This window comes from Microcebus murinus, chromosome 5 (assembly GCF_040939455.1).
Source record: "Microcebus murinus isolate Inina chromosome 5, M.murinus_Inina_mat1.0, whole genome shotgun sequence".
NCBI lineage: Eukaryota > Metazoa > Chordata > Mammalia > Primates > Cheirogaleidae > Microcebus > Microcebus murinus.
This window is the reverse complement of record NC_134108.1, coordinates 111,503,022-111,526,025: the sequence shown is the minus strand read 5'-3', so window position 1 is coordinate 111,526,025 and position 23,004 is coordinate 111,503,022. Positions and strand designations below refer to the sequence as shown.

At 56.9% G+C, this 23,004-nt stretch overlaps 1 protein-coding gene across 2 annotated transcripts in view; it reads right to left on the bottom strand.

The window, feature by feature from the left end:
• Positions 1-23,004, bottom strand: part of TNXB (tenascin XB) — a 53,445-nt gene that overhangs the window by 29,602 nt on the left and 839 nt on the right. For both annotated transcript variants that reach the window (XM_076003472.1, XM_076003474.1), the window contains exons 2-8: positions 11,179-11,589; positions 9,189-10,841; positions 8,630-8,745; positions 3,834-3,990; positions 3,437-3,700; positions 1,946-2,689; positions 476-844 (exon numbers count right to left, since the gene is read on the bottom strand). In XM_076003472.1, coding sequence (XP_075859587.1) covers positions 476-844; positions 1,946-2,689; positions 3,437-3,700; positions 3,834-3,990; positions 8,630-8,745; positions 9,189-10,841; positions 11,179-11,581 — 3,706 coding nt within the window. In that variant the 5' untranslated portion in view covers positions 11,582-11,589. The remainder of the gene's footprint in view (positions 1-475; positions 845-1,945; positions 2,690-3,436; positions 3,701-3,833; positions 3,991-8,629; positions 8,746-9,188; positions 10,842-11,178; positions 11,590-23,004) is intronic.

Here is a 23,004-nt window from a genome sequence, read left to right as displayed (position 1 = left end):
CCAGCAAACACTGGCTGGGACCATGGGGTGCTGTCCACTGCAAGCCTGGCTCCCAGGGAGGAGGTGTCAGGGGCTGAGCGTCAGGATCCAGAGGCCTTCTCATGCCCACTCTGAGAGATCCACAGGACAGGGTAGGGCAGGGGAGAGACCAGGAAGTGGGCACAGGATGTGAAGCAAGGAAAGCTGCAGGGGAGGACCAGAGGCCTACAGCCTCTCCCTTGAATCCCCGGCCCACCCTCAGACTTTTCTCCCCCCGCCTTCCTCCCCCCTCCCACCCCCATCACTGTTCTAAGGTCCTCCCAACCATCTTCCCTCTGAACCCACAATTCTTTTCTTGTTTTCTCCTATCACCCAGACCCAAATGTCAGCCCTATCCTCCATTGCCCCTCGATATCCATCCCACCTCTCAAGACCTGATAGCCCCAGCTCTTCCCCCAGTCTCAGGACATTGGTCTGAGCAGAGTCCAAGATGTACCCATAATGCCTTGGTAGATGATGGGGTCAGAGGGCTTGCCCCCAGGGGGGACCCCACGAAGGGACAGCTCGTAGGGGGCCCCAGGAGGAGGTGGGGGCACCAGGGCCTGGCGGACGTCCCCTGGCAGCAGTTCCTCGTGTGTCCCTGGCCCCTCGGGTACCCGCAGGTGCAGCTGGAAGTGGGCAAAGGTGTTGGGCTGGGCAGTCCAGGCCACATGGAGGCGCCCTGTCTTGTCTCTGCCCAGCACCTTCAACTCTCCCAGTTCTTGGGGGCGCTGCTGCAGGAGAGGGGCCTGGGCCCCTTGGGTCGTTGAGGGGCCTGAGGGAGGAGGCTCATCGGTGGCCCCCAAGAGGCCTGGGGGTGAGGACCCTGGGAAGGGAGAGGGCGAGAAAAAGAGGAGAGTCGAGTGTGAGAGCCAGAAAGGAATCTTCAGTTCCGAGGTTCTGCCCTCCAGCCTAGAAGGGCTTAGGACCTTCCCTTTTCTACACCCCAGTCTACCACCTGTGCTGCCCCACCTCCGGAAGGTCTGCCAGGCCTCCCGACACCCCCGCACGCCACTGAACAGGCAGGCCTGCGCTGAGGGCAGGCAACACGTGGAATACATAAAGCCTGCTGTCCCTCACCCACAGGCTTCTATGACCTCCGTGCCTCCCCACACATCCCCCTGCCCCCGTGGTGGTCGGTGGGTGGCTCCCGTTAGTGCTGCAGTGGAAGCCTGGAAGAAAGGCGGAGACAGTGGTGTTAGGGAGGAGGATGCAAGAGGAGAGTGGGCAGTGAGAAGAGAGGAAAGAGGGCGTGGGGCGGCCGTCCAGTCAGGTGGCATCTGGCCCTACGAAGGAAGAAGAGGTCCACCACCCTCCCACAGCAGCCCAGAGCCCTTTCCCCAGGCCCGGACGTCGTTCCTGTGGGAGAGACCAGCATAAAGTGAGCCAGGAGGTGTGAAAAGGCAGCTCAGGAAGCAGTGGTTCCACCCCTGCATGCTGCCTGATGGCATCAAGGTCATCCCCAAGCAGTTCTGATGTGTCCCTTCAAGGTCAAGGCCAAATTGTGGAAAACAGTAACCACTGACCACAGTCTTCAGCCACCCTTACCAAGTGAGTCAGAGTGGGATTCACTGGTTTCAGTCCCCACCCACTCCAGCTGCTCCAGGGAACCTTTTCAGGTCCTCCCGGCCACCGCCCAGAACAGCAGTCCCGGCAGGAGTGCCCTGGGAATCCCCAAGACGAGGCTGCCTTGGCCTTAGGTATCCACAGGATGAAGCCAGGCCCGTGGGAGGGGCTTCTAGGGACACAGGAGGGCTGCTGGGGGGGGGGGGGTCCCTGCAGCCGGGGCCAGGCAGGGCCCGAAGGGAGAACGTGTGGTGCAGCGTGGCGGTCCGAGAGGTGAGGCAGTGGGAGGAACTCATGGGGCTCCAACGGCAGGTGAGGCTGGACAGAGGATGGGTGATCCCGCAGCCCCAGCCCACGCTACCTGTGGTGGTGATGAAGGCGTAGGACTTGGAGGTCTGCCCCGCCCGCACCCCGTGGACCTCCACGTGGTAGGTGGTGCGGGGCTTGAGGTCGGGTAGGCTGACGGTGCGCGCGGTGCCCGGCACGGTCAGCTCAGCGCCGGGGCCCTCTGCGGGCGGCTGCGGCCGCCAGCGCAGCACCACGCGCTCGAACTGGCCGCGGAGCCCGTCCAGAGACACGAGAAGCGCGCCGTCGGCGGAACTGCCCAGCACCTCGGGCTTGGGGTGGCGAGGCGCAGCCACCCGGTCGACGCCTTCCGGCGAGAGGCCGTAGATGCCCTGGTTGGAGTCCCGCTTCCTGGTGCCTGGATCAGAGCTGGCGGTGGGCTGGGGGCGACGGGGCGGAGGGGCGGGGGAGCTGGCGGGGGCGGCGGCCGCCAGGCGCCGCTGCAAGTATTCATGGATGTGGCGCGCCACCGACGCGTAAGTCTGGTTGGCCCGCAGTGGGTAGCCGTGAGCCCGCAGGTGGCGCTCCAGGTCCTGCACCGTGCCGCGGAAGCGGCCCAGCTCGGCCGTCAGGTTGCCCCACGGCCGCCGCGGGGGTTGGGGCAGGCTTGGCCCGGGCCCGGACGCCTCCCCCTCCTCTGCGGGCCGCGAGGGCCGAGGGGGCTGTGGGGGCCGCGGGGCTGGGGCCGGCCGGGGCCGGGGCCGGGGCTGGGGGGGCGGGGCTGGGGGGCGCACCTCCGGGTAACTGTAGTGGCCAGGTGCTGCCAGGGCGAAAAAGGGGAGGAGAACAGGTCAGTGGCAGCTCCTGCTGCGCTCCTCCCCACGGCAGCCCTCCCTCTATCCCTCCCAGCAGAGCCAGGGGCCTCTTCCCCGTGCCCCGGCTGCACCTGGAAAGGGAAACGCCAGAAATGAGTCAGCGTCCCGGAGCGCCCCCTACCCTCGCGGAGCCCACCACTGCGGCTGCCCTAGAAAGAAGAGAGACGCCAGCGGGCGGGGCCCTGGATCTGAAGGAGAGAAAGGGGAGGGGTAGAGAATGTGAGTTACTGCAAGGTGGGCGTCCCCCTGTCACAGGGAAAGAAAAGAAAGATCCAGGCAGCTGTTAAGAAACCTTGAGGGTTAGTGGAAAATTACTGCTTGAGACCCAACTCCCAGCAATCCCATTCCTAAAGTCAACGGGACTGATGATCTCTGGGCTGCCTAATTCCAGTCCCCGAAAGATCTGTCCGCACATGGCCTGTCCTTGTACCTAAATTTAGATAAGAACCTCCTTCATCTGCGTGGACTATACAGCATCTCCTACTCACTACTTCTCTCCCTGGGCCAGTTCCTCCCAGAGTCAGACCTGCAACCTGCCTTCGGGTCAGAGCAAGGCCCCCCAGGTGCTTGAGACCGCTGGGCACCCTGTCCATGCATTCAGAGAAGCCCGCGAGCCGAGGGCTGGGCTCCCAAGGAGGGCTCCACACCGTGGGATCCAGGGCCCTTCTTCCCCAAGCTCTAACCAGCCGTACCTGTGTTGGCCCTGACAGAAGTCGGGTAGCTGACTGCTCGGCCCCTCTCTGCTGTGACAGTCACCACATACTCCACGCCTGGCATCAGGTCAGTCAGCAGTGTCCTGTCTGCTTCAGGGGGCACTTCCAGCCGCACCCTCTGGTTGCCAGCGCTGACATAGGACACCACAAATCGGTCCACCTCGGCCTGAGGACGCAGCCAGCTGAGCTCCAGCGTGGTTGGTGTCACAGCCACCACTCGGAGGTCCTGGGGACCGTCGATCACTGGCCGGTTAGAAAGAGGAGGGCTCAGGTGGGTGTCAGCCCCCTCCAGCCCTCCCCCTCCCTCTCCTGCAGTGCAGATTCCCTGGCCAGTCCAGATCTCCGCCCAGGCCCGCCCCACAGCTCCAGCTCTCACTAGTGGTGATGGTCTTGGAGGCAGGAGGGCCCCAGCTGGTCCCGCGAAGGGCACGGACAGTGACCTGGTACTCCTGGCCGGGGGCCAGTCCTCTCTGGTCATAGGCTGAGGCAGAGCTAGGCACCCGTGCGGTGAATGGGGGGCTCGCCCCCTCTGTCTGTGAGAGAGAGCAGCAGGTGGCTCGGGCGGGCACTCTGGCCCCTGCCGCTCCATCCCCCTACCTCTTTCTCCAGTTGCAAGTCAGCATGGGGCTGTGTGGAACTTGGCCCTGCACAAGCTGGGGAGCAGGGCAGTAACAGGAAACACTCTAGGGCACTCTCTCTGTGCAGGCCACTGTTCTAGATTTATGTATATGAACTCACTTAATTCTCACAATGACCTATGAGATAGGTCCTATTAGTCCCATTTCTCAGATGATGAAACTGAGGCAAAGAAGGATAAATATCCTGTTAAGGTCACCAACACCAAGAAGGTAGCAGAAATTTAAGCCCTGGCAGTGTGGCCAGAGAGTCTCTTCTCACGGACACTTGCCAGAATTCCACCTGACATGCACCAGGACTTGCCCTCTGACCTTCCCCCAGCCACCCAGACTGCCTAGGCGTGAGGAGGCGCAGCCTAAGCCCATTCCTCTCGGGACAGATGCAGTGGACTAGGGTTCCCTGCAGGCCTCGCTTCTTCCTTAAAGCAGCTGCTCAGCCTGAGCCCCCACGGCTGCCGGCCCCTGGCCGTGCAATTTGAGTGTGACCTGTGTCACAGCATTTCCTTTTAGGGACATTTCTTGTCTCTTCAGCAGGTTTGTAGGCTCCTCAAAACAAGGCCCCACCTCTCAAATTTCCACAAAGATGTTTCCTGATTGCTGATTTTGTGCTTGGCATCATGCTGGGCATTGAGACACAAAAATAAAAGATTGGGTCCCTGTGCTTAGCTAGCTTACACTCTAGTAGCGAAACGTATGTGTGCGTCTCCAGTTGTATAGACACTTACATAAATCTCTGTGTAGCGATGTCTGTGAGGAAGCAATGCTACTGCAAGTGCAGTGTAAGGTACTGTGATTAGGTGTGGGGGCCCTGAAGGAAATCTGCTAGCCCTGCTCCAGGCGGAGTCTCCCAGGGCGCCAGCCGCTGGGGAAACACGAGGAACTGGACGTCTGTGAGCGTCCTAACAGCCCCGCACTTTGCTGGGCTGTCTGGCTAGGAGAGCCACTGAGGACACTGTTCTGCTGAGCTGTGTTGGCCGTGACGGGGCCGCCTCCGTTCAGCCAAGTAAGATTGGAAATTTCAAAAGGTACTCTCCTGGCCGGGCGCTGTGGCTCACGCCTGTAATCCTAGCTCTTGGGAGGCCGAGGCGGGCGGATTGCTCAAGGTCAGGAGTTCGAAACCAGCCTGAGCAAGAGCGAGACCCTGTCTCTACTATAAATAGAAAGAAATTAATTGGCCAACTGATATATATATAAAAAATTAGCTGGGCATGGTGGCGCATGCCTGTAGTCCCAGCTACCCGGGAGGCTGAGGCAGAAGGATCACTCGAGCCCAGGAGATTGAGGTTGCTGTGAGCCAGGCTGACGCCATGGCACTCACTCTAGCCTGGGCAACAAAGCGAGACTCTGTCTCAAAAAAAAAAAAAAAAAGGTACTCTCCTAAACCGGGAGGACTGCAGGGAAGTCAACACAGTAAATCCCAAAGTATAAAACCAGATGAGAAGGCCACATAGAGATTTCTGGGTTGAGGGTGAAATGGAACTTTGTCAGTTTTCTGGGCTGAAAAGGTTCCTGGGCATACAGGACCCCCATCCCTCTCCTATTCACCCTGCCCTAGGACACCCCAGCCTAGGAAGCTTTGGATTGGCCTCAACTCAAGACCCATGAAATCTGTCTGTCTGTGCTTCTCCTCTTTATTCCCCCAGTGTCTATCCCTGGACGCTCCCTGCTGATGTCTGGTTCCTTCAGCGAGGCAGGCCTGTCCCCAGAGTGCTCCTTCTCCCTTCAGACCAACCCATTTATGTCCTTTAGATGCCTCTTGCTTCCTCCTGAGATCCATGTGGGAACAGTCCCCTGAACGTCTGTCAGCCTAACCCCTGTGTCCCAGCACCGTCTCCTGGTCTGGGGCAGGCCCTCTAGCCAGATGCTGGCAGCTGGCTCCGCCTCACAGCTGCTCAGTAGGTCTGGCAGAGTCTGGCTGTTTGTGTTTCTAACATGCTTCTAGGTGATGCAGCTCCAGGGAACACACTCTGAGAACCACTGAGTCAGAGTAACAATGCCACAAATGCAGGAGAGGAAGGACATTCCTCTTCTGCATTCTGAAAATAATTCCAGTAACTAGGTGTGTCCTCTGGTCAGGAATATCAGAGTTTGGACTTTGCAAGATAAGTGCTTCTGGGAAGGGGGAGGGGATGAGGCAGAGACAGGCTTCTGGGAAGATGGCAGCAGCCAGCGCAGAGCCAGCTACTGAATATGGCCCATGCTAACAGAAATGCACGGAGCAGAAGGTACAATAATGCCAGGAGCCAGCCAGAGTGAGCAGAAAGCACGGTCTGAGGGTTGGCAGCCCAGGCCCAGGGGTATCTGGGGACCAATTTTATAGGGGCATCTTCCACACCCAGGCTCAGAAAGGACCCAGAATATGACAGAGGCCCATACCCAGAGCACGGCAGACGAGCTGAGAACAGGGCCCAGTGTGGCACAGGCTAGCTCCGTCCCACCCTGGCTCTGGGTGAGGAGGCCTCTGGCTCCCACTGGAAAGCAGCGGCCCTGAGAACACCCAAGAATGAGTTTATATTTATTTACTCAGACTGGAGGACAACTGCTGCCCTGAAAGCTCCTCTTATCTTAAGTGTTTATTTTAATTCTTTTCCTGAAGTTTCTTAGGAAGGTTCCTTTTAAATGTCCCACCCTGTCAAGATTAGAGCTATATAAATAATATACACACAGAAGAGAGTGGGAGAAACACTTAAAAACGTTAGCAGTGATTGTTTTAGTGCAAAGCAGCCAAGAATTGTTTTTCTTTTTTCTAGTTGCCAAATTTTTGTCTCGTGATTAAATTATTTTTAAAACAACAACAAAGGGCCGGGCGCTGTGGCTCACGCCTGTAATCCTAGCTCTTGGGAGGCCGAGGCGGGCGGATTGCTCAAGGTCAGGAGTTCAAAAACAGCCTGAGCGAGACCCCGTCTCTACTATAAATAGAAAGAAATTAATTGGCCAACTGATATATATATAAAAAATTAGCCGGGCATGGTGGCGCATGCCTGTAGTCCCAGCTACCCGGGAGGCTGAGGCAGAAGGATCACTCGAGCCCAGGAGTTTGAGGTTGCTGTGAGCTAGGCTGACGCCACGGCACTCACTCTAGCCCGGGCAACAAAGTGAGACTCTGTCTCAAAAAAAAAAAAAAAAAAAAAAAACAAAAAAAAAAAACAACAACAAAAAAGTTTAAACAGAAGAAAAAATCCAAGCTGTCTTGGTTGCACCATAAAGGAGGGATGTCTTGCCTCTGCTTTGTAAAGACTAAGGAGAGAGAGAACATGTAGGGGGCTGGCCCGAGGTATGATGAGAAGAGCAGGCAAAGTGGGGTGAGGACGACAGCACCTCTGAGCTGTCCCTTTCTGTCCTAGTGCCTTCTAAGGCCTTAGGCCCAGGAAGTTATGTGCTTTTCCAGAGTCCTGGCTAGGCTGATGAACATGAGGGTGACACGGCCCACACCCTATGGCATTTGTGGGATGATTCAGGAAAACATGAGTTCGATGGAGAAAATGTCAGATGATTTGGAGCTGGGGAAATGGCCGTATCCTAAAAGCCCACTCCACTAAAGGGAGGTCCCCAATGAGAGGCCAGCCACAGGGCTTTGTCCTTACGGCGCTCCCCTAATGTTTTAAGAGTAAGTTGAAGAGAGACAGAGAAAAAAAGCTTTGCAATGCACTGATGGCGTGGAAGTGGGAGAACCAGTTCACAGACTCACAATTATTGCAACAGCATAGATAGCTTGGCCCAAACCAAAAAAGATAACACTGAGCAGAGCCAAATGCAAAGGCCTATATTTAGGCTAAAAAAGTGTATAGAGTTGAGTGTTGTTTCCTTCCCTCCCTTCTTTCCATATTTTTTCCTTGCATATATTTTCTAAATTTTCTGCACTGGCCTTATATGACTTTTATAATAAAAAGTTACTTAAAACAAAAATGACCAAAAAAGCTGACAGTTTGTGTGACAAGCTAATAATATATGCCAGTTCTGAGAAAAGTGCCAGTGAATCCAGAGTTAGCCAGTGGGCTCCTCGCTACCCCTAGATTTTGAGAGGCACATGAAAAAGCAGAAGGCACAGGACGGTGAAGGATTCAGAGAACAAAGAATTAAGGGAAAGGGGCAAAGGTGTCAGGGTGTTTGGCCTGGGATTCGAAGGGTGACCAGATGGCTGATGTCTTCAAATACCTGAAGGCCTCTGGTGTAGGACACAGGGAAAGCGAGAACATTCTAGCTGCTGGCCAGTGCCCAGCTGGGGCCAATAAGCACATATTGGAATGGGGGCAGATCTGGGTTCAGCAACAAGAGCTGGCTCACAGTGATGGCCAGCAAGGGACCGAACTGCCTCAGGAGGTGCTGAGCACAGTCACCAGTGTTTCCAGCGCATGGGGCCAGTGCTTGCTGGAGATGCTGCAGAGGCCTCTGTGCCCAGGATGTGAAGGCTTTCCAGCGGCTTCAGCAGCCCACCGTCTGGGCTCAACCACTGAGCATGTGGCCCTTTCTGGGGGAGGTGAGCTCCCCCTGTGTGCTGCCTACTCAGCCCTCTCTGGCAGCAGGGCATCTCCCTCACCGTGGGGATGAACTGGATTTCGTAGGCATCCACGGGGCCAGGAGCCCGGGTCCACTCCGTCCGAATGGTCGTCTCCTCCAGAAGGTGCATCCTCATGCCCTCAATGGCTGGCACCTCTGCCCAAGGGAAGGGGTAGAAAAAGCTGGTTAGCCCAAGGCAGCCACCCCCGATCGCGAACATCACAGTCCCCTTTACTCTCGGCTGCCCCAAGAGTCCCATCGATCTCCCCCTCCTCTCTGGTGGGGGGATAGGGTGGGGGAGAAGCTGACAGAGGCCTGAACGGGGCTGGGGGCTCCTTCACCTTTCCCCTATCTCCAAGAACAGAGTCTCCCCCAACGCAATTAGAGGGGTGCTCTGCCTGCTGCTCCTCAGAGAGCTGAAGGCCAGTCCTGCTCCCAGGGCTCTCCACTGCTGTGGGCACTGGCTCCTCCACCAACCTCCCTCCACTCCGCCTCCAGGTCCCTGGGCCCCTAGGCCTCAGGCTCAGGGCTTCCCCGTGGCTCCTGCTTCCAGAAACCTAGTCCCTGACCCAGCATAATGGGGAAGGCTGCCTGCTTACCTTCCCCGCAGTCCTCCCCTGCGTAGCCATGCTGGCAGACACAGCTGCCCTGGTGACACTCTCCCCTGCCTCGGCAGTCCCCTGGGCACGTCTGGATGGCACAGTCAGGGCCTTGGAAGCCCTCCACACACACACATTGGCCCCCCTGGCACAGTTCCCGAGGCCCGCAGCCCCCAGGGCAGGCGCTGGCAGGAGGCTCCTCCTGCCCGCAGTCCTCGCCGCGGTAGCCCGCGTGGCACACGCACACACCCTGCACACAGCGCCCGCGACCCCGGCAGTCAGCGGGGCAGCCGCGAGTGGCGCAGGTGGGGCCGGTGTAGCCTGGGTCGCACACGCAGCGCCCGTCCTCACAGTGGCCGCGTCCGTGGCAGTTGGAGGGGCAGGTGCGGACGCTACAGTCCTCGCCAGCATAGCCCTCCCAACACATGCACACGCCGTCCTGGCACCCGCCATGCTGGCTGCAGTCGCGCGGGCATCGCCTCACAGCGCAGTCCTCCCCCGAGTAATCCTCGTGGCACACGCAGCGCCCGTCTACGCACTGGCCGCGGCCTCGGCAGCCCCCGGGGCAGCTGCGCACGCTGCAGTCCTCGCCCGCGTAGCCCGCGTCGCACACGCACACGCCCTCCTCACAGCGGCCGTGCCCACGGCAGTCCCCGGGACACCGACGGCTGCCACAGTCCTCGCCGGTGAAGCCCGGGTTGCACACGCAGCGGCCGTCCACGCAGCGCCCGCGCCCGCGACAGTCACCAAGGCAGGCGCGCGTGCCGCAGTCCCGGCCTGTGTACCCCGGCCAGCACACGCAGCGGCCACTCTCGCAGCGGCCCCGGCCGCGACAGTCCCCGGGGCAGCTGCGCACGCCGCAGTCCTCGCCGCCGTAGCCCGCGTCGCACACGCACACGCCGTCCTGGCAGCGCCCGCGGCCCCTACAGTCGCGTGGGCAGGCGCGCGCGCCGCAGTCGGGCCCCGCGTACCCCGGCCAGCACACGCAGCGGCCGTCCTCGCAGCGGCCCCTTTGGTTGCAGTCGCCAGGGCAGCTGCGCACGCCGCAGTCGTCCCCGCTGTAGCCCGCGTCGCAGATGCATTCGCCGTCCTCGCAGCGCCCGCGGCCCCGGCAGTCGCGCGGGCACGTCCGCGTGCTGCAGTCCTCGCCGGTGTACCCGGGCCAGCACACGCAGCGGCCGTCCACGCAGCGCCCTCCCTCGCCACAGTCCCAGGGGCAGCTGCGCGCGCCGCAGTCCTCGCCCGTGTAGCCGGGGTCGCACGCGCAGCGCCCGTCCTCGCAGCGGCCTCTCTGGCTGCAGCCCCGAGGGCAGGAGCGCTGGCCGCAGTCGGCGCCTGAGAACCCAGCGCGGCACACGCACATGCCCCGCACGCAGCGCCCGCGACCTTGGCAGTCCCCAGGGCAGGAGGGCCAGCCACAGCTGGGGCCGGTATAGCCAGGGAAGCACACGCAGCGACCGCGGACACAACGACCCTGATCGTTGCAGTCGTCGGGGCAGGACCCGGAGGCTGAAGGTGGGGAGGAGGGGGACATTCCAGAGTCTTTGGGGTCTGAGCAGGTGGGCCCGCCCCAGCCTGGCTCGCAGGAACAGGCGCAGCGGCTCAGATCAAACACTCCATGAAGGCTGCAGAGACTACGCACATCTGTCTGACCTGGAGTGGAAGGGAGAAGCAGGCCTCAGTCTCTCTGGGAGGAGAGGGGCTGAGCCCATGTGGTGGTCCTATGGGTCAGCCCCCCCAGAAGGCCCAGCCTCCGTTCATAAGGCCATGCTGCTCCCAGCCTCTCTCGGCATATGCTTAGGCTGTCATCTAGCCCAGCTCCACTTTCCAAATGGTGCTCTGGGCTGCACCCACCATCCCCGAGGGCAAGGAAGGGTGCCTTTTTCTAATTCATACCAAGGCCCCTTATGGATTAGCAGGGCCTACCCCACCCTAACCCACCTCTGGACCTTCCTCTTCTTCTGTGCCCCTCTTGTGACTGTCTGCTCACCTGTGCCAGCCTGGGCAGCTGCAGGGCAGCACCCCCCCGTGCACTGTTCCTTGAGCCCCTTCACCAGCTCCTCCAGGATCTCCAGCCGGACCCTCAGGGCCTGCACCTCTGAAGCAGGGACAGGGGGCTCAGTGCCCGGGGGACAGCCACAGCCAGCAGAAGGGGGCAGGTTAATACGGTGGGTGAATACCACCTGCTTCTCCCCTCCTTCCACTGTGTGCTCGTAAAGCTGAGAAGAGGGGCTTCCCCCTCCTGTCCCCACTGTGCGGCCCCCTGGCTGGGGAGGGGGCCGTGGGGCTGGGAGTGTCACATTGGACCTTGAAGAGAAGGGGCCTGCTCTGGCTGTGCCCAGCAGCACCAGGAGGGCCAGACAGGAGGTTAGAGGACGCTGGGCTGGCATCATTCAGGAGGCTGCAAGGAGAGAGGGCAGGTGTGAGTGCAGCTTTGAAAAGGAGACCCACGCGCAGAGTCCCACTGCCCACAACTAATCTACCCAACTCATATGTACGTAAAAATTCACATTCAGCCCAGCTCTAACGGAGACCCTCCCTGGGCAGCTCTGTTCTCTGACTGTCTTTCTGATATGATTTGGTTGTCCTGCCCCTCTTATTTACTGTGTCCCCCCACATTGGTCTTTGTTTCACAAGCACTACAAGCTCATACTAGCATAAGTGCCTTTGTACTGTATGTTCCCTCTGTCTGAGATGCTCTTCATTCAGCTCTTAAGGGCTGGCTCCTTCTTGTTCAAATCTTAAGTCACACGTCGCCGGGAAGCCTGCCTTATGCCCAGTCGGAGCAGTCTCCCATTACCCTCTATCACAAAATCCTGTTCATGTCCTCCGTGGCATTTATTGCTGCCTGAATTATCTCTTTATGGGCTGGCTTTAGCTCCATGAGATCAGGGACCTCATCTGTCCTGGCACTGCTGTAACCCTGTGCCTGGCACATAAATGCTCTGGACGCATGCATCCAACACGCCTATGCTGAACAAATTAGTAGATGGGTCTCCGGGCCCAATTCTTCCCCAAGCACCTGGATCCCAGCTCCTATTGTCTTCTAAGAAGCTTTGAGTAGATTATCTTTTATTGAATCCCTCACTCTCAACTAGATGCTTCCCATCAGCTTTCACATGAGCTCAATATCTCCTATTAAGACAAAAACGCCTCTTCTTCAGGACTTACATGGTCAGATATTAAGACTTATTATAAAGGTGCAAGTACAGATGGAACACAGTAGGGTCCAGAAATAGACACATGCCTATGTGGTCACCTGATTAATGACAAAGATACTGCTGCAATTAAGAGGAGAAAGGACAGTCTTTTCAGTCTCTATATGGAAAAAAAAGATCTCTATGTCCACATACAGAAATTAATTTGAGACTGATCAAGGACCTAAATATGAAAGGTAATGCAATATCTTTCACGACAATACCTTACAGAAGGAAAAAATAGGAGAAAACATTTATGAGTGTGGAGTAAGCAAAGATTTCTTAAGTGGGACAGACACAAAAAACCTAACTGTAAAAAAGAGATTGACACATTAGACCTCATTAGAATTGCCGACTTCTGGACATCAAATGACATCATTAAGAGAATAACAAGGCAAGCCCCGGATGGGGGAATATGTGAGATACACACACACACACACACACACACACACACACACACACACACACAGAATTAAAACCTAAAATAAGGAATTCTATAAAACAACAAACAAAAGTCAGGAAACCCAGTTTTTTAAATTGGCAAAAGACTTAAATGGGTATTCCAGAAAAGAATATATCCAAAAGTCCAATAAGCATGAAAAGGTGCACAACATCACTAGTTATCAAGGAGATGCACATTCAAACCACAGTGGGAAGCCACCAAATACCCATGAGCATGGCTAAAATTGAAAGGGCTGTCATTGCTCAATATTGGCAAGAAAGTGTGGCCAGGTGCGGTGGCTCACGCCTATAATCCTAGCACTCTGGGAGGCTGAGGTGGGCGGATTGCTTGAGATCAGGAGTTCAAAACCAGCCTGAGCAAGAGCGAGACCCTGTCTCTACTATAAATAAAAAGAAATTAATTGGCCAACTAATATATATAGAAAAAATTAGCTGGGCATGGTGGCACACACCTGTTGTCCCAGCTGCTTGGGAGGCTGAGGCAGAAGGATTGCTTGAGCCCAGGAGTTGGAGGTTGCTGTGAGCTAGGCTGATGCCACGGCACTCACTCTAGCCTGGGCAACAAAGCGAGACTCTGTCTCAAAAAAACAAAACAAACAAACAAAAAAACCAGAGTGAGACCTTGTTTCTACTAAAAATAGAAAAAAAAAATTAGCTGGACAACTTAAAAAAGTAGAAAAAAATTAGCCGGGCATGGTGGCGCATGCCTGTAGTCCCAGCTACTCGGGAGGCTGAGGCAGAAGGATTGCTTAAGCCCAGGAGTTTGAGGTTGCTGTGAGCTAGGCTGACATCATGGCACTCTAGCCTGGGCAACAAAGTGAGACTGTGTCTCCAAAAAAAAAAAAAGAAAAGAAAAGAAAAAGAAAGAAAGAAAAAAAAGTGATGTCATTTCTCACTTTTATGGCAAAAAAAAAAAAAAAAAAAAAAAAAGAAAAAAAAGTGATGCAACTGGAATCCTCAACTGTTGCAAGTGGAAGCATAAATTAGTGCAAACACGTTGGAAAACTGTTAGGTAGTATCACTAAAATCACTAAAGCACATAGCCTATAACCCAGCAATGCCACTTCTTGGTAAATATCCCATAGAATGATGCATATATCCTCCAAAAGACTATACAATAATGTTTACGAGATTTGTTCATATTAGCCAAAACTGGTAACAACTCAAGTGTCTACTGATTATAGAACAGATAAATTAATCATTATAGTCATACAATGGAATACTATATAGCAGTGAAAATGCAATTTTGGTACATGCAACAACATGGATGAATTTCACACACATAACTCTGAGCAAAAAAATAAACCAGACACAAAAAGAGAATACTTTGTAGGCCAGATGTGGTGGCTCACACCTGTAATCCTAGCACTCTGGGAGGCCGGGGCAGGTGGATCATTCAAGGTCAGGAGTTCGAAACCAGCCTGAGCAAGAGCTAGACCCCATCTCTACTAAAAATAGAAAGAAATTAATTGGCCAACTAAAAATATATAGAAAAAATTAGCCGGGCATAGTGGCGTATGCCTGTAGTCCCAGCTACTTGGGAGGCTGAGGCAGGAGGATTGCTTGAGCCCAGGAGTTTGAGGTTGCTGTGAGCTAGGCTGATGCCACGGCACTCTAGCCCAGGGAACAGAGGGAGACTCTGCCTCAAAATACATACATACATACATACATACATACATACATACATACATACATACCTTCAACAAACCATTACCTAATCGTATACCCCCTCCAGCCACCATATATTTCTTTTTTCTACATCATGGCCACGGTTATCAGTTGTTTATCTGTACTTGATGTTTCCATTTCTCCATAGCCCATGCATGCCTCAATCCATTACCACCTGACTTCTGCATCCCCTTCAAGCCACCAAACAGCTGTCCCTAAGGTCTCCCAGTGACCTTGGTGTAACAAAATCTAAGGACTATTTGTCTTCATCCTACTTGACCTCTAAAAATCATCGAACACACCCTCCATTTTAAATCATTCCATATCCGTGCTGTCCAATATGACAGCCAGGAGGGACACGTGGCTCTGTGACACTTAAAATGTGGTTAGAATGACTGAGGAACCAAATTTTATTCTGTATTTTAAAAGCTGCCCAGATGATTATAATGTGCAGCAGAGTAAAGACCTGTGCCAGTCACCCACCTAGACCTTCACCCAGACTCACGACTTCAATTTCTAAGCCACAAGCTGCTTCGTAAAGCAGCCCGACCATCTCCTTCTCGCTCCACAGCGACACATCTGCCTGTCTGCTTGGCATCTTCTCTTGGACACCTCAAACTCAACATGTTTGAAACTGAACCCCATTCCCCCTCAGTGCTCCCCTTCACAGCTCAGGGCCCCACCATTCATCCAGCTTTAGGAAACAGGAACCTAACCGTCCATTCGATGCCACCGTATTTTCTTGTAAACATCTCTTTGATTCATTTCTTTCTCTCTCTCTTACCATAGTTCTGAGCTACCATCCACCTCTGGCTTGACAACTGCAGTTTTCTGCTTGCTGGTCCCTCTGCAATCTCACAAGGCAACCAGGACGCCCTCCTTAAAACTCTTCAGCATACCCCGCCCAAACAGCCCTATTGCTATCATCTGGCCCCTGCTGACCTCTGCCGCCTCATCTCCCATAACGTTGCCCTCCCTCTCTCTCCTCCAGCCCCAGTGACCTTCTTTACACCCCTCATACACGTGTGCTCCTTCCCACGCCCAGACCTGTGTCCATGCTGTTCTCTCCATGTGGAACGCTCTTTTCTCTTGGCCTCCTCATCCTTCAGGTCTCAGCCCCACATCACTTCCTCAGGGGAGCTTTCCTGACCAGGTCAGGTCCCCCCATCATGTGATATCACAGTGTTTATAACAATTTGTGATCATATATAAATGAATACATGGTGAGATTATTGTCCATTTTCAGTCTTGCCCACTGGACTGTAAGGTCCATGGGGGCAGGCATAGCACCTGTTTTTTTTTTCTTGGCTGCTATATTCTTGCATCTGGCACATAATAGATGCTCAATAAATATTTATTGACTGTATGAATGAATGAAAAGTCCAAGACTAGCATTAAGGCTGGAACCAAAGGCAGCACCAAGGTCAGGGCTAGGACCACGGACAGTGTCCGGGACTGGAAATGGGTTAGACACAGCAGCCGGGGCAGAGGCAGAGACCAGGCCAGGGCGGATCTTGGCAGGACCAGATGGTACAAGCATTTTGGAAAACTGTTTGGCAGAATCTACTAAATTTACTAAAGCCGAACATATGTAAACCTTATGACCCCAAAATTCCACTCCTAGGAATATATCCAACATAGCAGTACTGCTCATAATAGCTCCAAACTGGGAACTACCCAAGCATCTCACATCAGTAGAATGGATTAAATAAATTGTGGTTTATTCACACACTGGAATAAAACAAAGTAGGAACAAGCTACAATGATATGCAGTAGTGTGGTTGGATCTTACTAACAGGAAGCTGAGAAAAGAAGCCAGACTCGTAAGAGAATGTGCTGCATAATTCTATTCATGTGAAGTTTGAGGAGAAAGAACATTCATCTGTAGTGCTCCAAGTCAGAAGTGTGGTACCCCTGGGGAGCGGAGGCCAGACGGGGGTTGGGGAGTTCCAGGGTGCTAAGAGTCCCTTGTTCCTTGGGCTGGGTGGTGGTTACCCAGTCGTGTGTGTGGAATTCACCGAGGCAAGGATTGGGGAGCGCAGGGGGCAAGGGTTTGAGAGGAAGGTCTCAGGGCACCCAGGGTGACGTTGGAAAGAGGGCTACAGGGGCCCCGCCTCCCATCAGGACTCAGCGCAGGGAAGCGTTGGGAGAGGTGTTGGCAGGTGCCCAGCTCTCTGGACGAGAGGGGTGGATGGGAAAGGAGGCGGGGTGGGGGTGGAAACACTGACCGGCGAGCAGTGGGGATGTGTCACTGGTGAGAAAGGAGGGATGGGGACACATGCCCACACACACCCAATACATACATTTCCTGGCTTCCTACTCTTAAAATTCTCCTCTGGATCAGAGAAAAAGGAGTTTTCAGGGCTGCCCGCCATCACACTCTGCTACCAGCCAGCAAGAGATGGGAGCTGGACGACAGGCAAGAGTGTTTCCACACGGAGCACACCACCGAGAAGGCCCAGGCGGAGAGGCATGGCTGCAGCACTGCCCTTCCCAGCTTGCCGGCAGCCTCTGGTAAATGGCGCGCCCTAGCCTGCCTTCAAGCCCTGTCACCCTGCGTCTCAGGCCAGGGAAATCACTCCCACAGCACAGGGGTGCGTGCACACACAAAGATGTGTACTTCTGCTCATCCACAAATACAAACGTGAACTCACCTGTGCCTAGATACACAGGTGCGCGCGCACACACGCACACGCACACGCACACACATGCACACCATCTCCCCTTCAGGTTTCCTCCACACCCAGCCATGGGTGATGCCTATGAGAGCTGATTTCTCATTGCCTCGGAGGGTAGCTGTGTGAGTCAATGAACTTAGTTGGAGGGAGGGAGGCCCTGCCCAAGTGGGGAGCAGAGGACACATGGCCCTATTCCCTGCTGCACTTGCCTGCACCCCTGGTGGCCTCTGGGAGTTGTCCAGTACCCCCAAACCACCGCTCCCACAGCTTTCCCACGCAGCGGGGGGAAGGGGAGAGCGCCTTTGCAGCAGGAAGGCTGAAGAGAGCCCACCAGCCTCTCTGGAAAGCTGGTGTGGCTGGTGGAGAAGAGAGGAGAGGCACCCACAGACAACACCCCCAGAGCTTCTTTCCAAGTCCCCCTCCCCTGCCCTGTCTCCACTCCCTCCAGCCCCCCTCTTCCAACTCTTGGAAGAATTCCACTCTTCTCTCAGAACCAGGCAGGGAAAGAATTTGGGTGTCTCTTGTGCCTCCCCTCACCATCCCCGCTACTGCACTTTCCGGGCACCTTTCTGTGGCCTCACCGCTCGGCACCCTCCCCACAGTTGGAGGGCCGGCAGGGATGGGGCATCTTCCCAAACTGTGACTCAGCTTCCTGGGTATTCAGTCTTGTGGCCAACTTTGTCACTTTTCTCATCAGGGACTGTAGGTCCCAGGGGGTGGGGAGAGAGGCTGGCTTCCATGAGGGACGGTCGGTCGGGACGGTCCACAGATGGGGGTTCTGGCCCCGCCCCCATGCCTTCCTCTGCCCCTCCTGCCACAGTGCCAGTGGAATCTGGCGATGAGGAGTGAAGGTAGACGGGTGTGAGAGTAGGGAGGGAGTAAGGGGGTTCCCAGATATTGGGTTGGAAACAGGTGGGAAGGGGGTGCCAGGGAGGGGTGAGTTGGGGGATTCAGATGCCCCTTATTTTGGGAGCTTACTGGCCAGGGGAATGGAAAAATTAAGAGAAAGGATTTCTAAACCCCGAGTGTAGGAGGGTCAGTGAGAGACAGGAAGGCAGGTTCTGGTTCTGCACCCAGTGTCCAGGACTGGGGCAGAAGGAAGTTTGAGGAATTGAGGCGCTAGGTCCCCAGGGCTTTGCTGGCAGGGCTGGTGGGGAAAGGGGAGGAGGCTGGGGCGGGCAGGGGGCAGCTGTGCTGTTTCCGAGTTGCTTCCCAGTAGTTCCTCTCAGCTCCATTTCCAGTTGTTTCCAAGCCATTAAATTCTTTCCAGGCAAGATAAAGGGTTCACCCACCCTGCCCAGGGTGTGTCACATGTATTGGGGTGGGGAGGTTCAGACGGACAGAAGAAGGGGGAGCCTAGAAGAGGGACAGAGTGAAGACAGAGTCCCTGTGCCCCTGGGGGCAACTCTCAGCCACCCCAGCCCTGCAGAACCATGAGTCATGGTTGCAGAGCTCTGGCCAAGAACAAGTTCCAGGGTCCTCTCTGTAGGCTCCGGCGTGGGCACTCCCTGAAGAGAACCCCCAGAGCTCCCTTCCAGACCTCTCTTCCTGAACTCCCACGCTGCCACTTGGGGAGTCCCCACCCGATCCCAGGGAAGCGCCTGAAGCTCCCTTTGGCCCCTCCCCAAGCGCTGGCTCAGCTGCTTGCTTCAGCCCCAGCCGGACCCCACCGCCAGGGGCTCAGCTGCCACCGCTCAGCCACCCGGCTCCACACTCTCCTCACCACGACTCCACCACCGCACTCTCCTCACCATGACTCCACCACCGCACTCTCCTCACCACGACTCCACCACCGCACTCTCCTCACCACGACTCCACCACCGCACTCTCCTCGCCACGACTCCACCACCCCACTCTCCTCGCCACGACTCCACCACCCCACTCTCCTCGCCACGACTCCACCACCGCACTCTCCTCACCACGACTCCACCACCGCACTCTCCTCACCACGACTCCACACCCCACTCTCCTCACCACGACTCCACACCCCACTCTCCTCACCATGACTCCACCACCCCACTCTCCTCGCCACGACTCCACCACCCCACTCTCCTCCCCACGACTCCACACCCCACTCTCCTCACCATGACTCCACCACCCCACTCTCCTCACCACGACTCCACCACCCCACTCTCCTCCCCACGACTCCACACCCCACTCTCCTCGCCACGACTCCACCACCGCACTCTCCTCGCCATGACTCCACCACCGCACTCTCCTCACTACGACTCCACACCCCACTCTCCTCACTACGACTCCACACCCCACTCTCCTCACTACGACTCCACACCCCACTCTCCTCACTACGACTCCACACCCCACTCTCCTCACTACGACTCCACACCCCACTCTCCTCACTACGACTCCACACCCCACTCTCCTCACTACGACTCCACACCCCACTCTCCTCACTACGACTCCACACCCCACTCTCCTCACTACGACTCCACACCCCACTCTCCTCACTACGACTCCACACCCCACTCTCCTCACTACGACTCCACACCCCACTCTCCTCACTACGACTCCACACCCCACTCTCCTCGCCAGGACTCCACCACCCCACTCTCCTCGCCACGACTCCACCACCCCACTCACCTCGCCACGACTCCACCACCGCACTCTCCTCGCCACGACTCCACACCCCACTCTCCTCACCACGACTCCACACCCCACTCTCCTCACCATGACTCCACCACCCCACTCTCCTCCCCACGACTCCACACCCCACTCTCCTCACCACGACTCCACCACCGCACTCTCCTCGCCATGACTCCACCACCGCACTCTCCTCACTACGACTCCACACCCCACTCTCCTCACTACGACTCCACACCCCATTCTCCTCACTACGACTCCACACCCCACTCTCCTCACTACGACTCCACACCCCACTCTCCTCACTACGACTCCACACCCCACTCTCCTCACTACGACTCCACACCCCACTCTCCTCACTACGACTCCACACCCCACTCTCCTCACTACGACTCCACACCCCACTCTCCTCACTACGACTCCACACCCCACTCTCCTCAATACGACTCCACACCCCACTCTCCTCACTACGACTCCACCACCCCACTCTCCTCGCCACGACTCCACCACCCCACTCTCCTCGCCAGGACTCCACCACCCCACTCTCCTCGCCACGACTCCACCACCCCACTCACCTCGCCACGACTCCACACCCCACTCTCCTCGCCACGACTCCACACCCCACTCTCCTCGCCACGACTCCACCACCCCACTCTCCTCGCCACGACTCCACCACCCCACTCTCCTCACCATGACTCCACCACCCCACTCTCCTCGCCACGACTCCACCACCCCACTCTCCTCACCACGACTCCACCACCCCACTCTCCTCGCCACGACTCCACCACCCCACTCTCCTCGCCACGACTCCACCACCCCACTCTCCTCGCCACGACTCCACCACCCCACTCTCCTCTCCATGACTCCACCACCCCACTCTCCTCACCACGACTCCACCACCGCACTCTCCTCGCCACGACTCCACCACCGCACTCTCCTCGCCACGACTCCACCACCGCACTCTCCTCGCCACGACTCCACCACCCCACTCTCCTCGCCACGACTCCACCACCCCACTCTCCTCGCCACGACTCCACCACCGCACTCTCCTCGCCACGACTCCACCACCGCACTCTCCTCGCCACGACTCCACCACCCCACTCTCCTCGCCACGACTCCACCACCGCACTCTCCTCGCCACGACTCCACCACCCCACTCTCCTCGCCACGACTCCACCACCGCACTCTCCTCGCCACGACTCCACCACCCCACTCTCCTCGCCACGACTCCACCACCCCACTCTCCTCGCCACGACTCCACCACCGCACTCTCCTCGCCACGACTCCACCACCGCACTCTCCTCGCCACGACTCCACCACCCCACTCTCCTCGCCACGACTCCACCACCGCACTCTCCTCGCCACGACTCCACCACCGCACTCTCCTCGCCACGACTCCACCACCGCACTCTCCTCGCCACGACTCCACCACCGCACTCTCCTCGCCACGACTCCACCACCCCACTCTCCTCGCCACGACTCCACCACCCCACTCTCCTCGCCACGACTCCACCACCCCACTCTCCTCGCCACGACTCCACCACCGCACTCTCCTCGCCACGACTCCACCACCGCACTCTCCTCGCCACGACTCCACCACCCCACTCTCCTCGCCACGACTCCACCACCCCACTCTCCTCGCCACGACTCCACCACCCCACTCTCCTCGCCACGACTCCACCACCCCACTCTCCTCGCCACGACTCCACCACCGCACTCTCCTCGCCACGACTCCACCACCGCACTCTCCTCGCCACGACTCCACCACCCCACTCTCCTCGCCACGACTCCACCACCCCACTCTCCTCGCCACGACTCCACCACCGCACTCTCCTCGCCACGACTCCACCACCCCACTCTCCTCGCCACGACTCCACCACCCCACTCTCCTCGCCACGACTCCACCACCCCACTCTCCTCGCCACGACTCCACCACCGCACTCTCCTCACCATGACTCCACCACGGGCTCCGCACTCTCCTCGCCACGACTCCACCACCGCACTCTCCTCGCCACGACTCCACCACCGCACTCTCCTCGCCACGACTCCACACCCCACTCTCCTCGCCACGACTCCACCACCCCACTCTCCTCGCCATGACTCCACCACCCCACTCTCCTCGCCACGACTCCTCCACCCCACTCTCCTCGCCATGACTCCACCACCCCACTCTCCTCGCCATGACTCCACCACCCCACTCTCCTCGCCATGACTCCACACCCCACTCTCCTCGCCACGACTCCACCACCCCACTCTCCTCACCACGACTCCACCACCCCACTCTCCTCGCCACAACTCCACACCCCACTCTCCTCGCCACGACTCCACACCCCACTCTCCTCGCCACGACTCCACCACCGCACTCTCCTCGCCACGACTCCACCACCCCACTCTCCTCGCCATGACTCCACCACCCCACTCTCCTCACCACGACTCCACCACCGGACCTGAGGCCTGAGGATTGTTCCAGCCTCTTAGGTGTCTGCATCCCATCGAAACCCTGGTGCACGCACACCACACACCACACACACACCACACACACAAACACACACACTACACTCACACACACCATACACACACCACACTCACACACACCATACACCACACACACCCACACCACACATACACACCACACTCACACACACCACACACACAACACACTCACACACACCACACACACACAACACACTCACACACACCATACACCACACACACCACACTCATACACACCACACACTCACACACACCCTCACACACCACACACATACACACCACACACACCATACACCACACACACCCACACCACACATACACACCACACTCACACACACCACACACACACCACACTCACACACACCACACACACACAACAGACTCACACACACCATACACCACACACACCACACACACACCACACACTCACACACCACACACATACACACCACACACACTCACACACCACACCACACACATATACACCACACACACACACCACACACACACACCACACACACCACACACATACCACACAGATACACACCACACTCACACACACACCACACAGATACACACCACACTCACACACACCACACACACAGTCACACACCACACAGATACACACCACACTCACACACACCACACACACACACACACCACACAGATACACACCACACTCAAACACACCACACAGATACACACCACACTCAAACACAC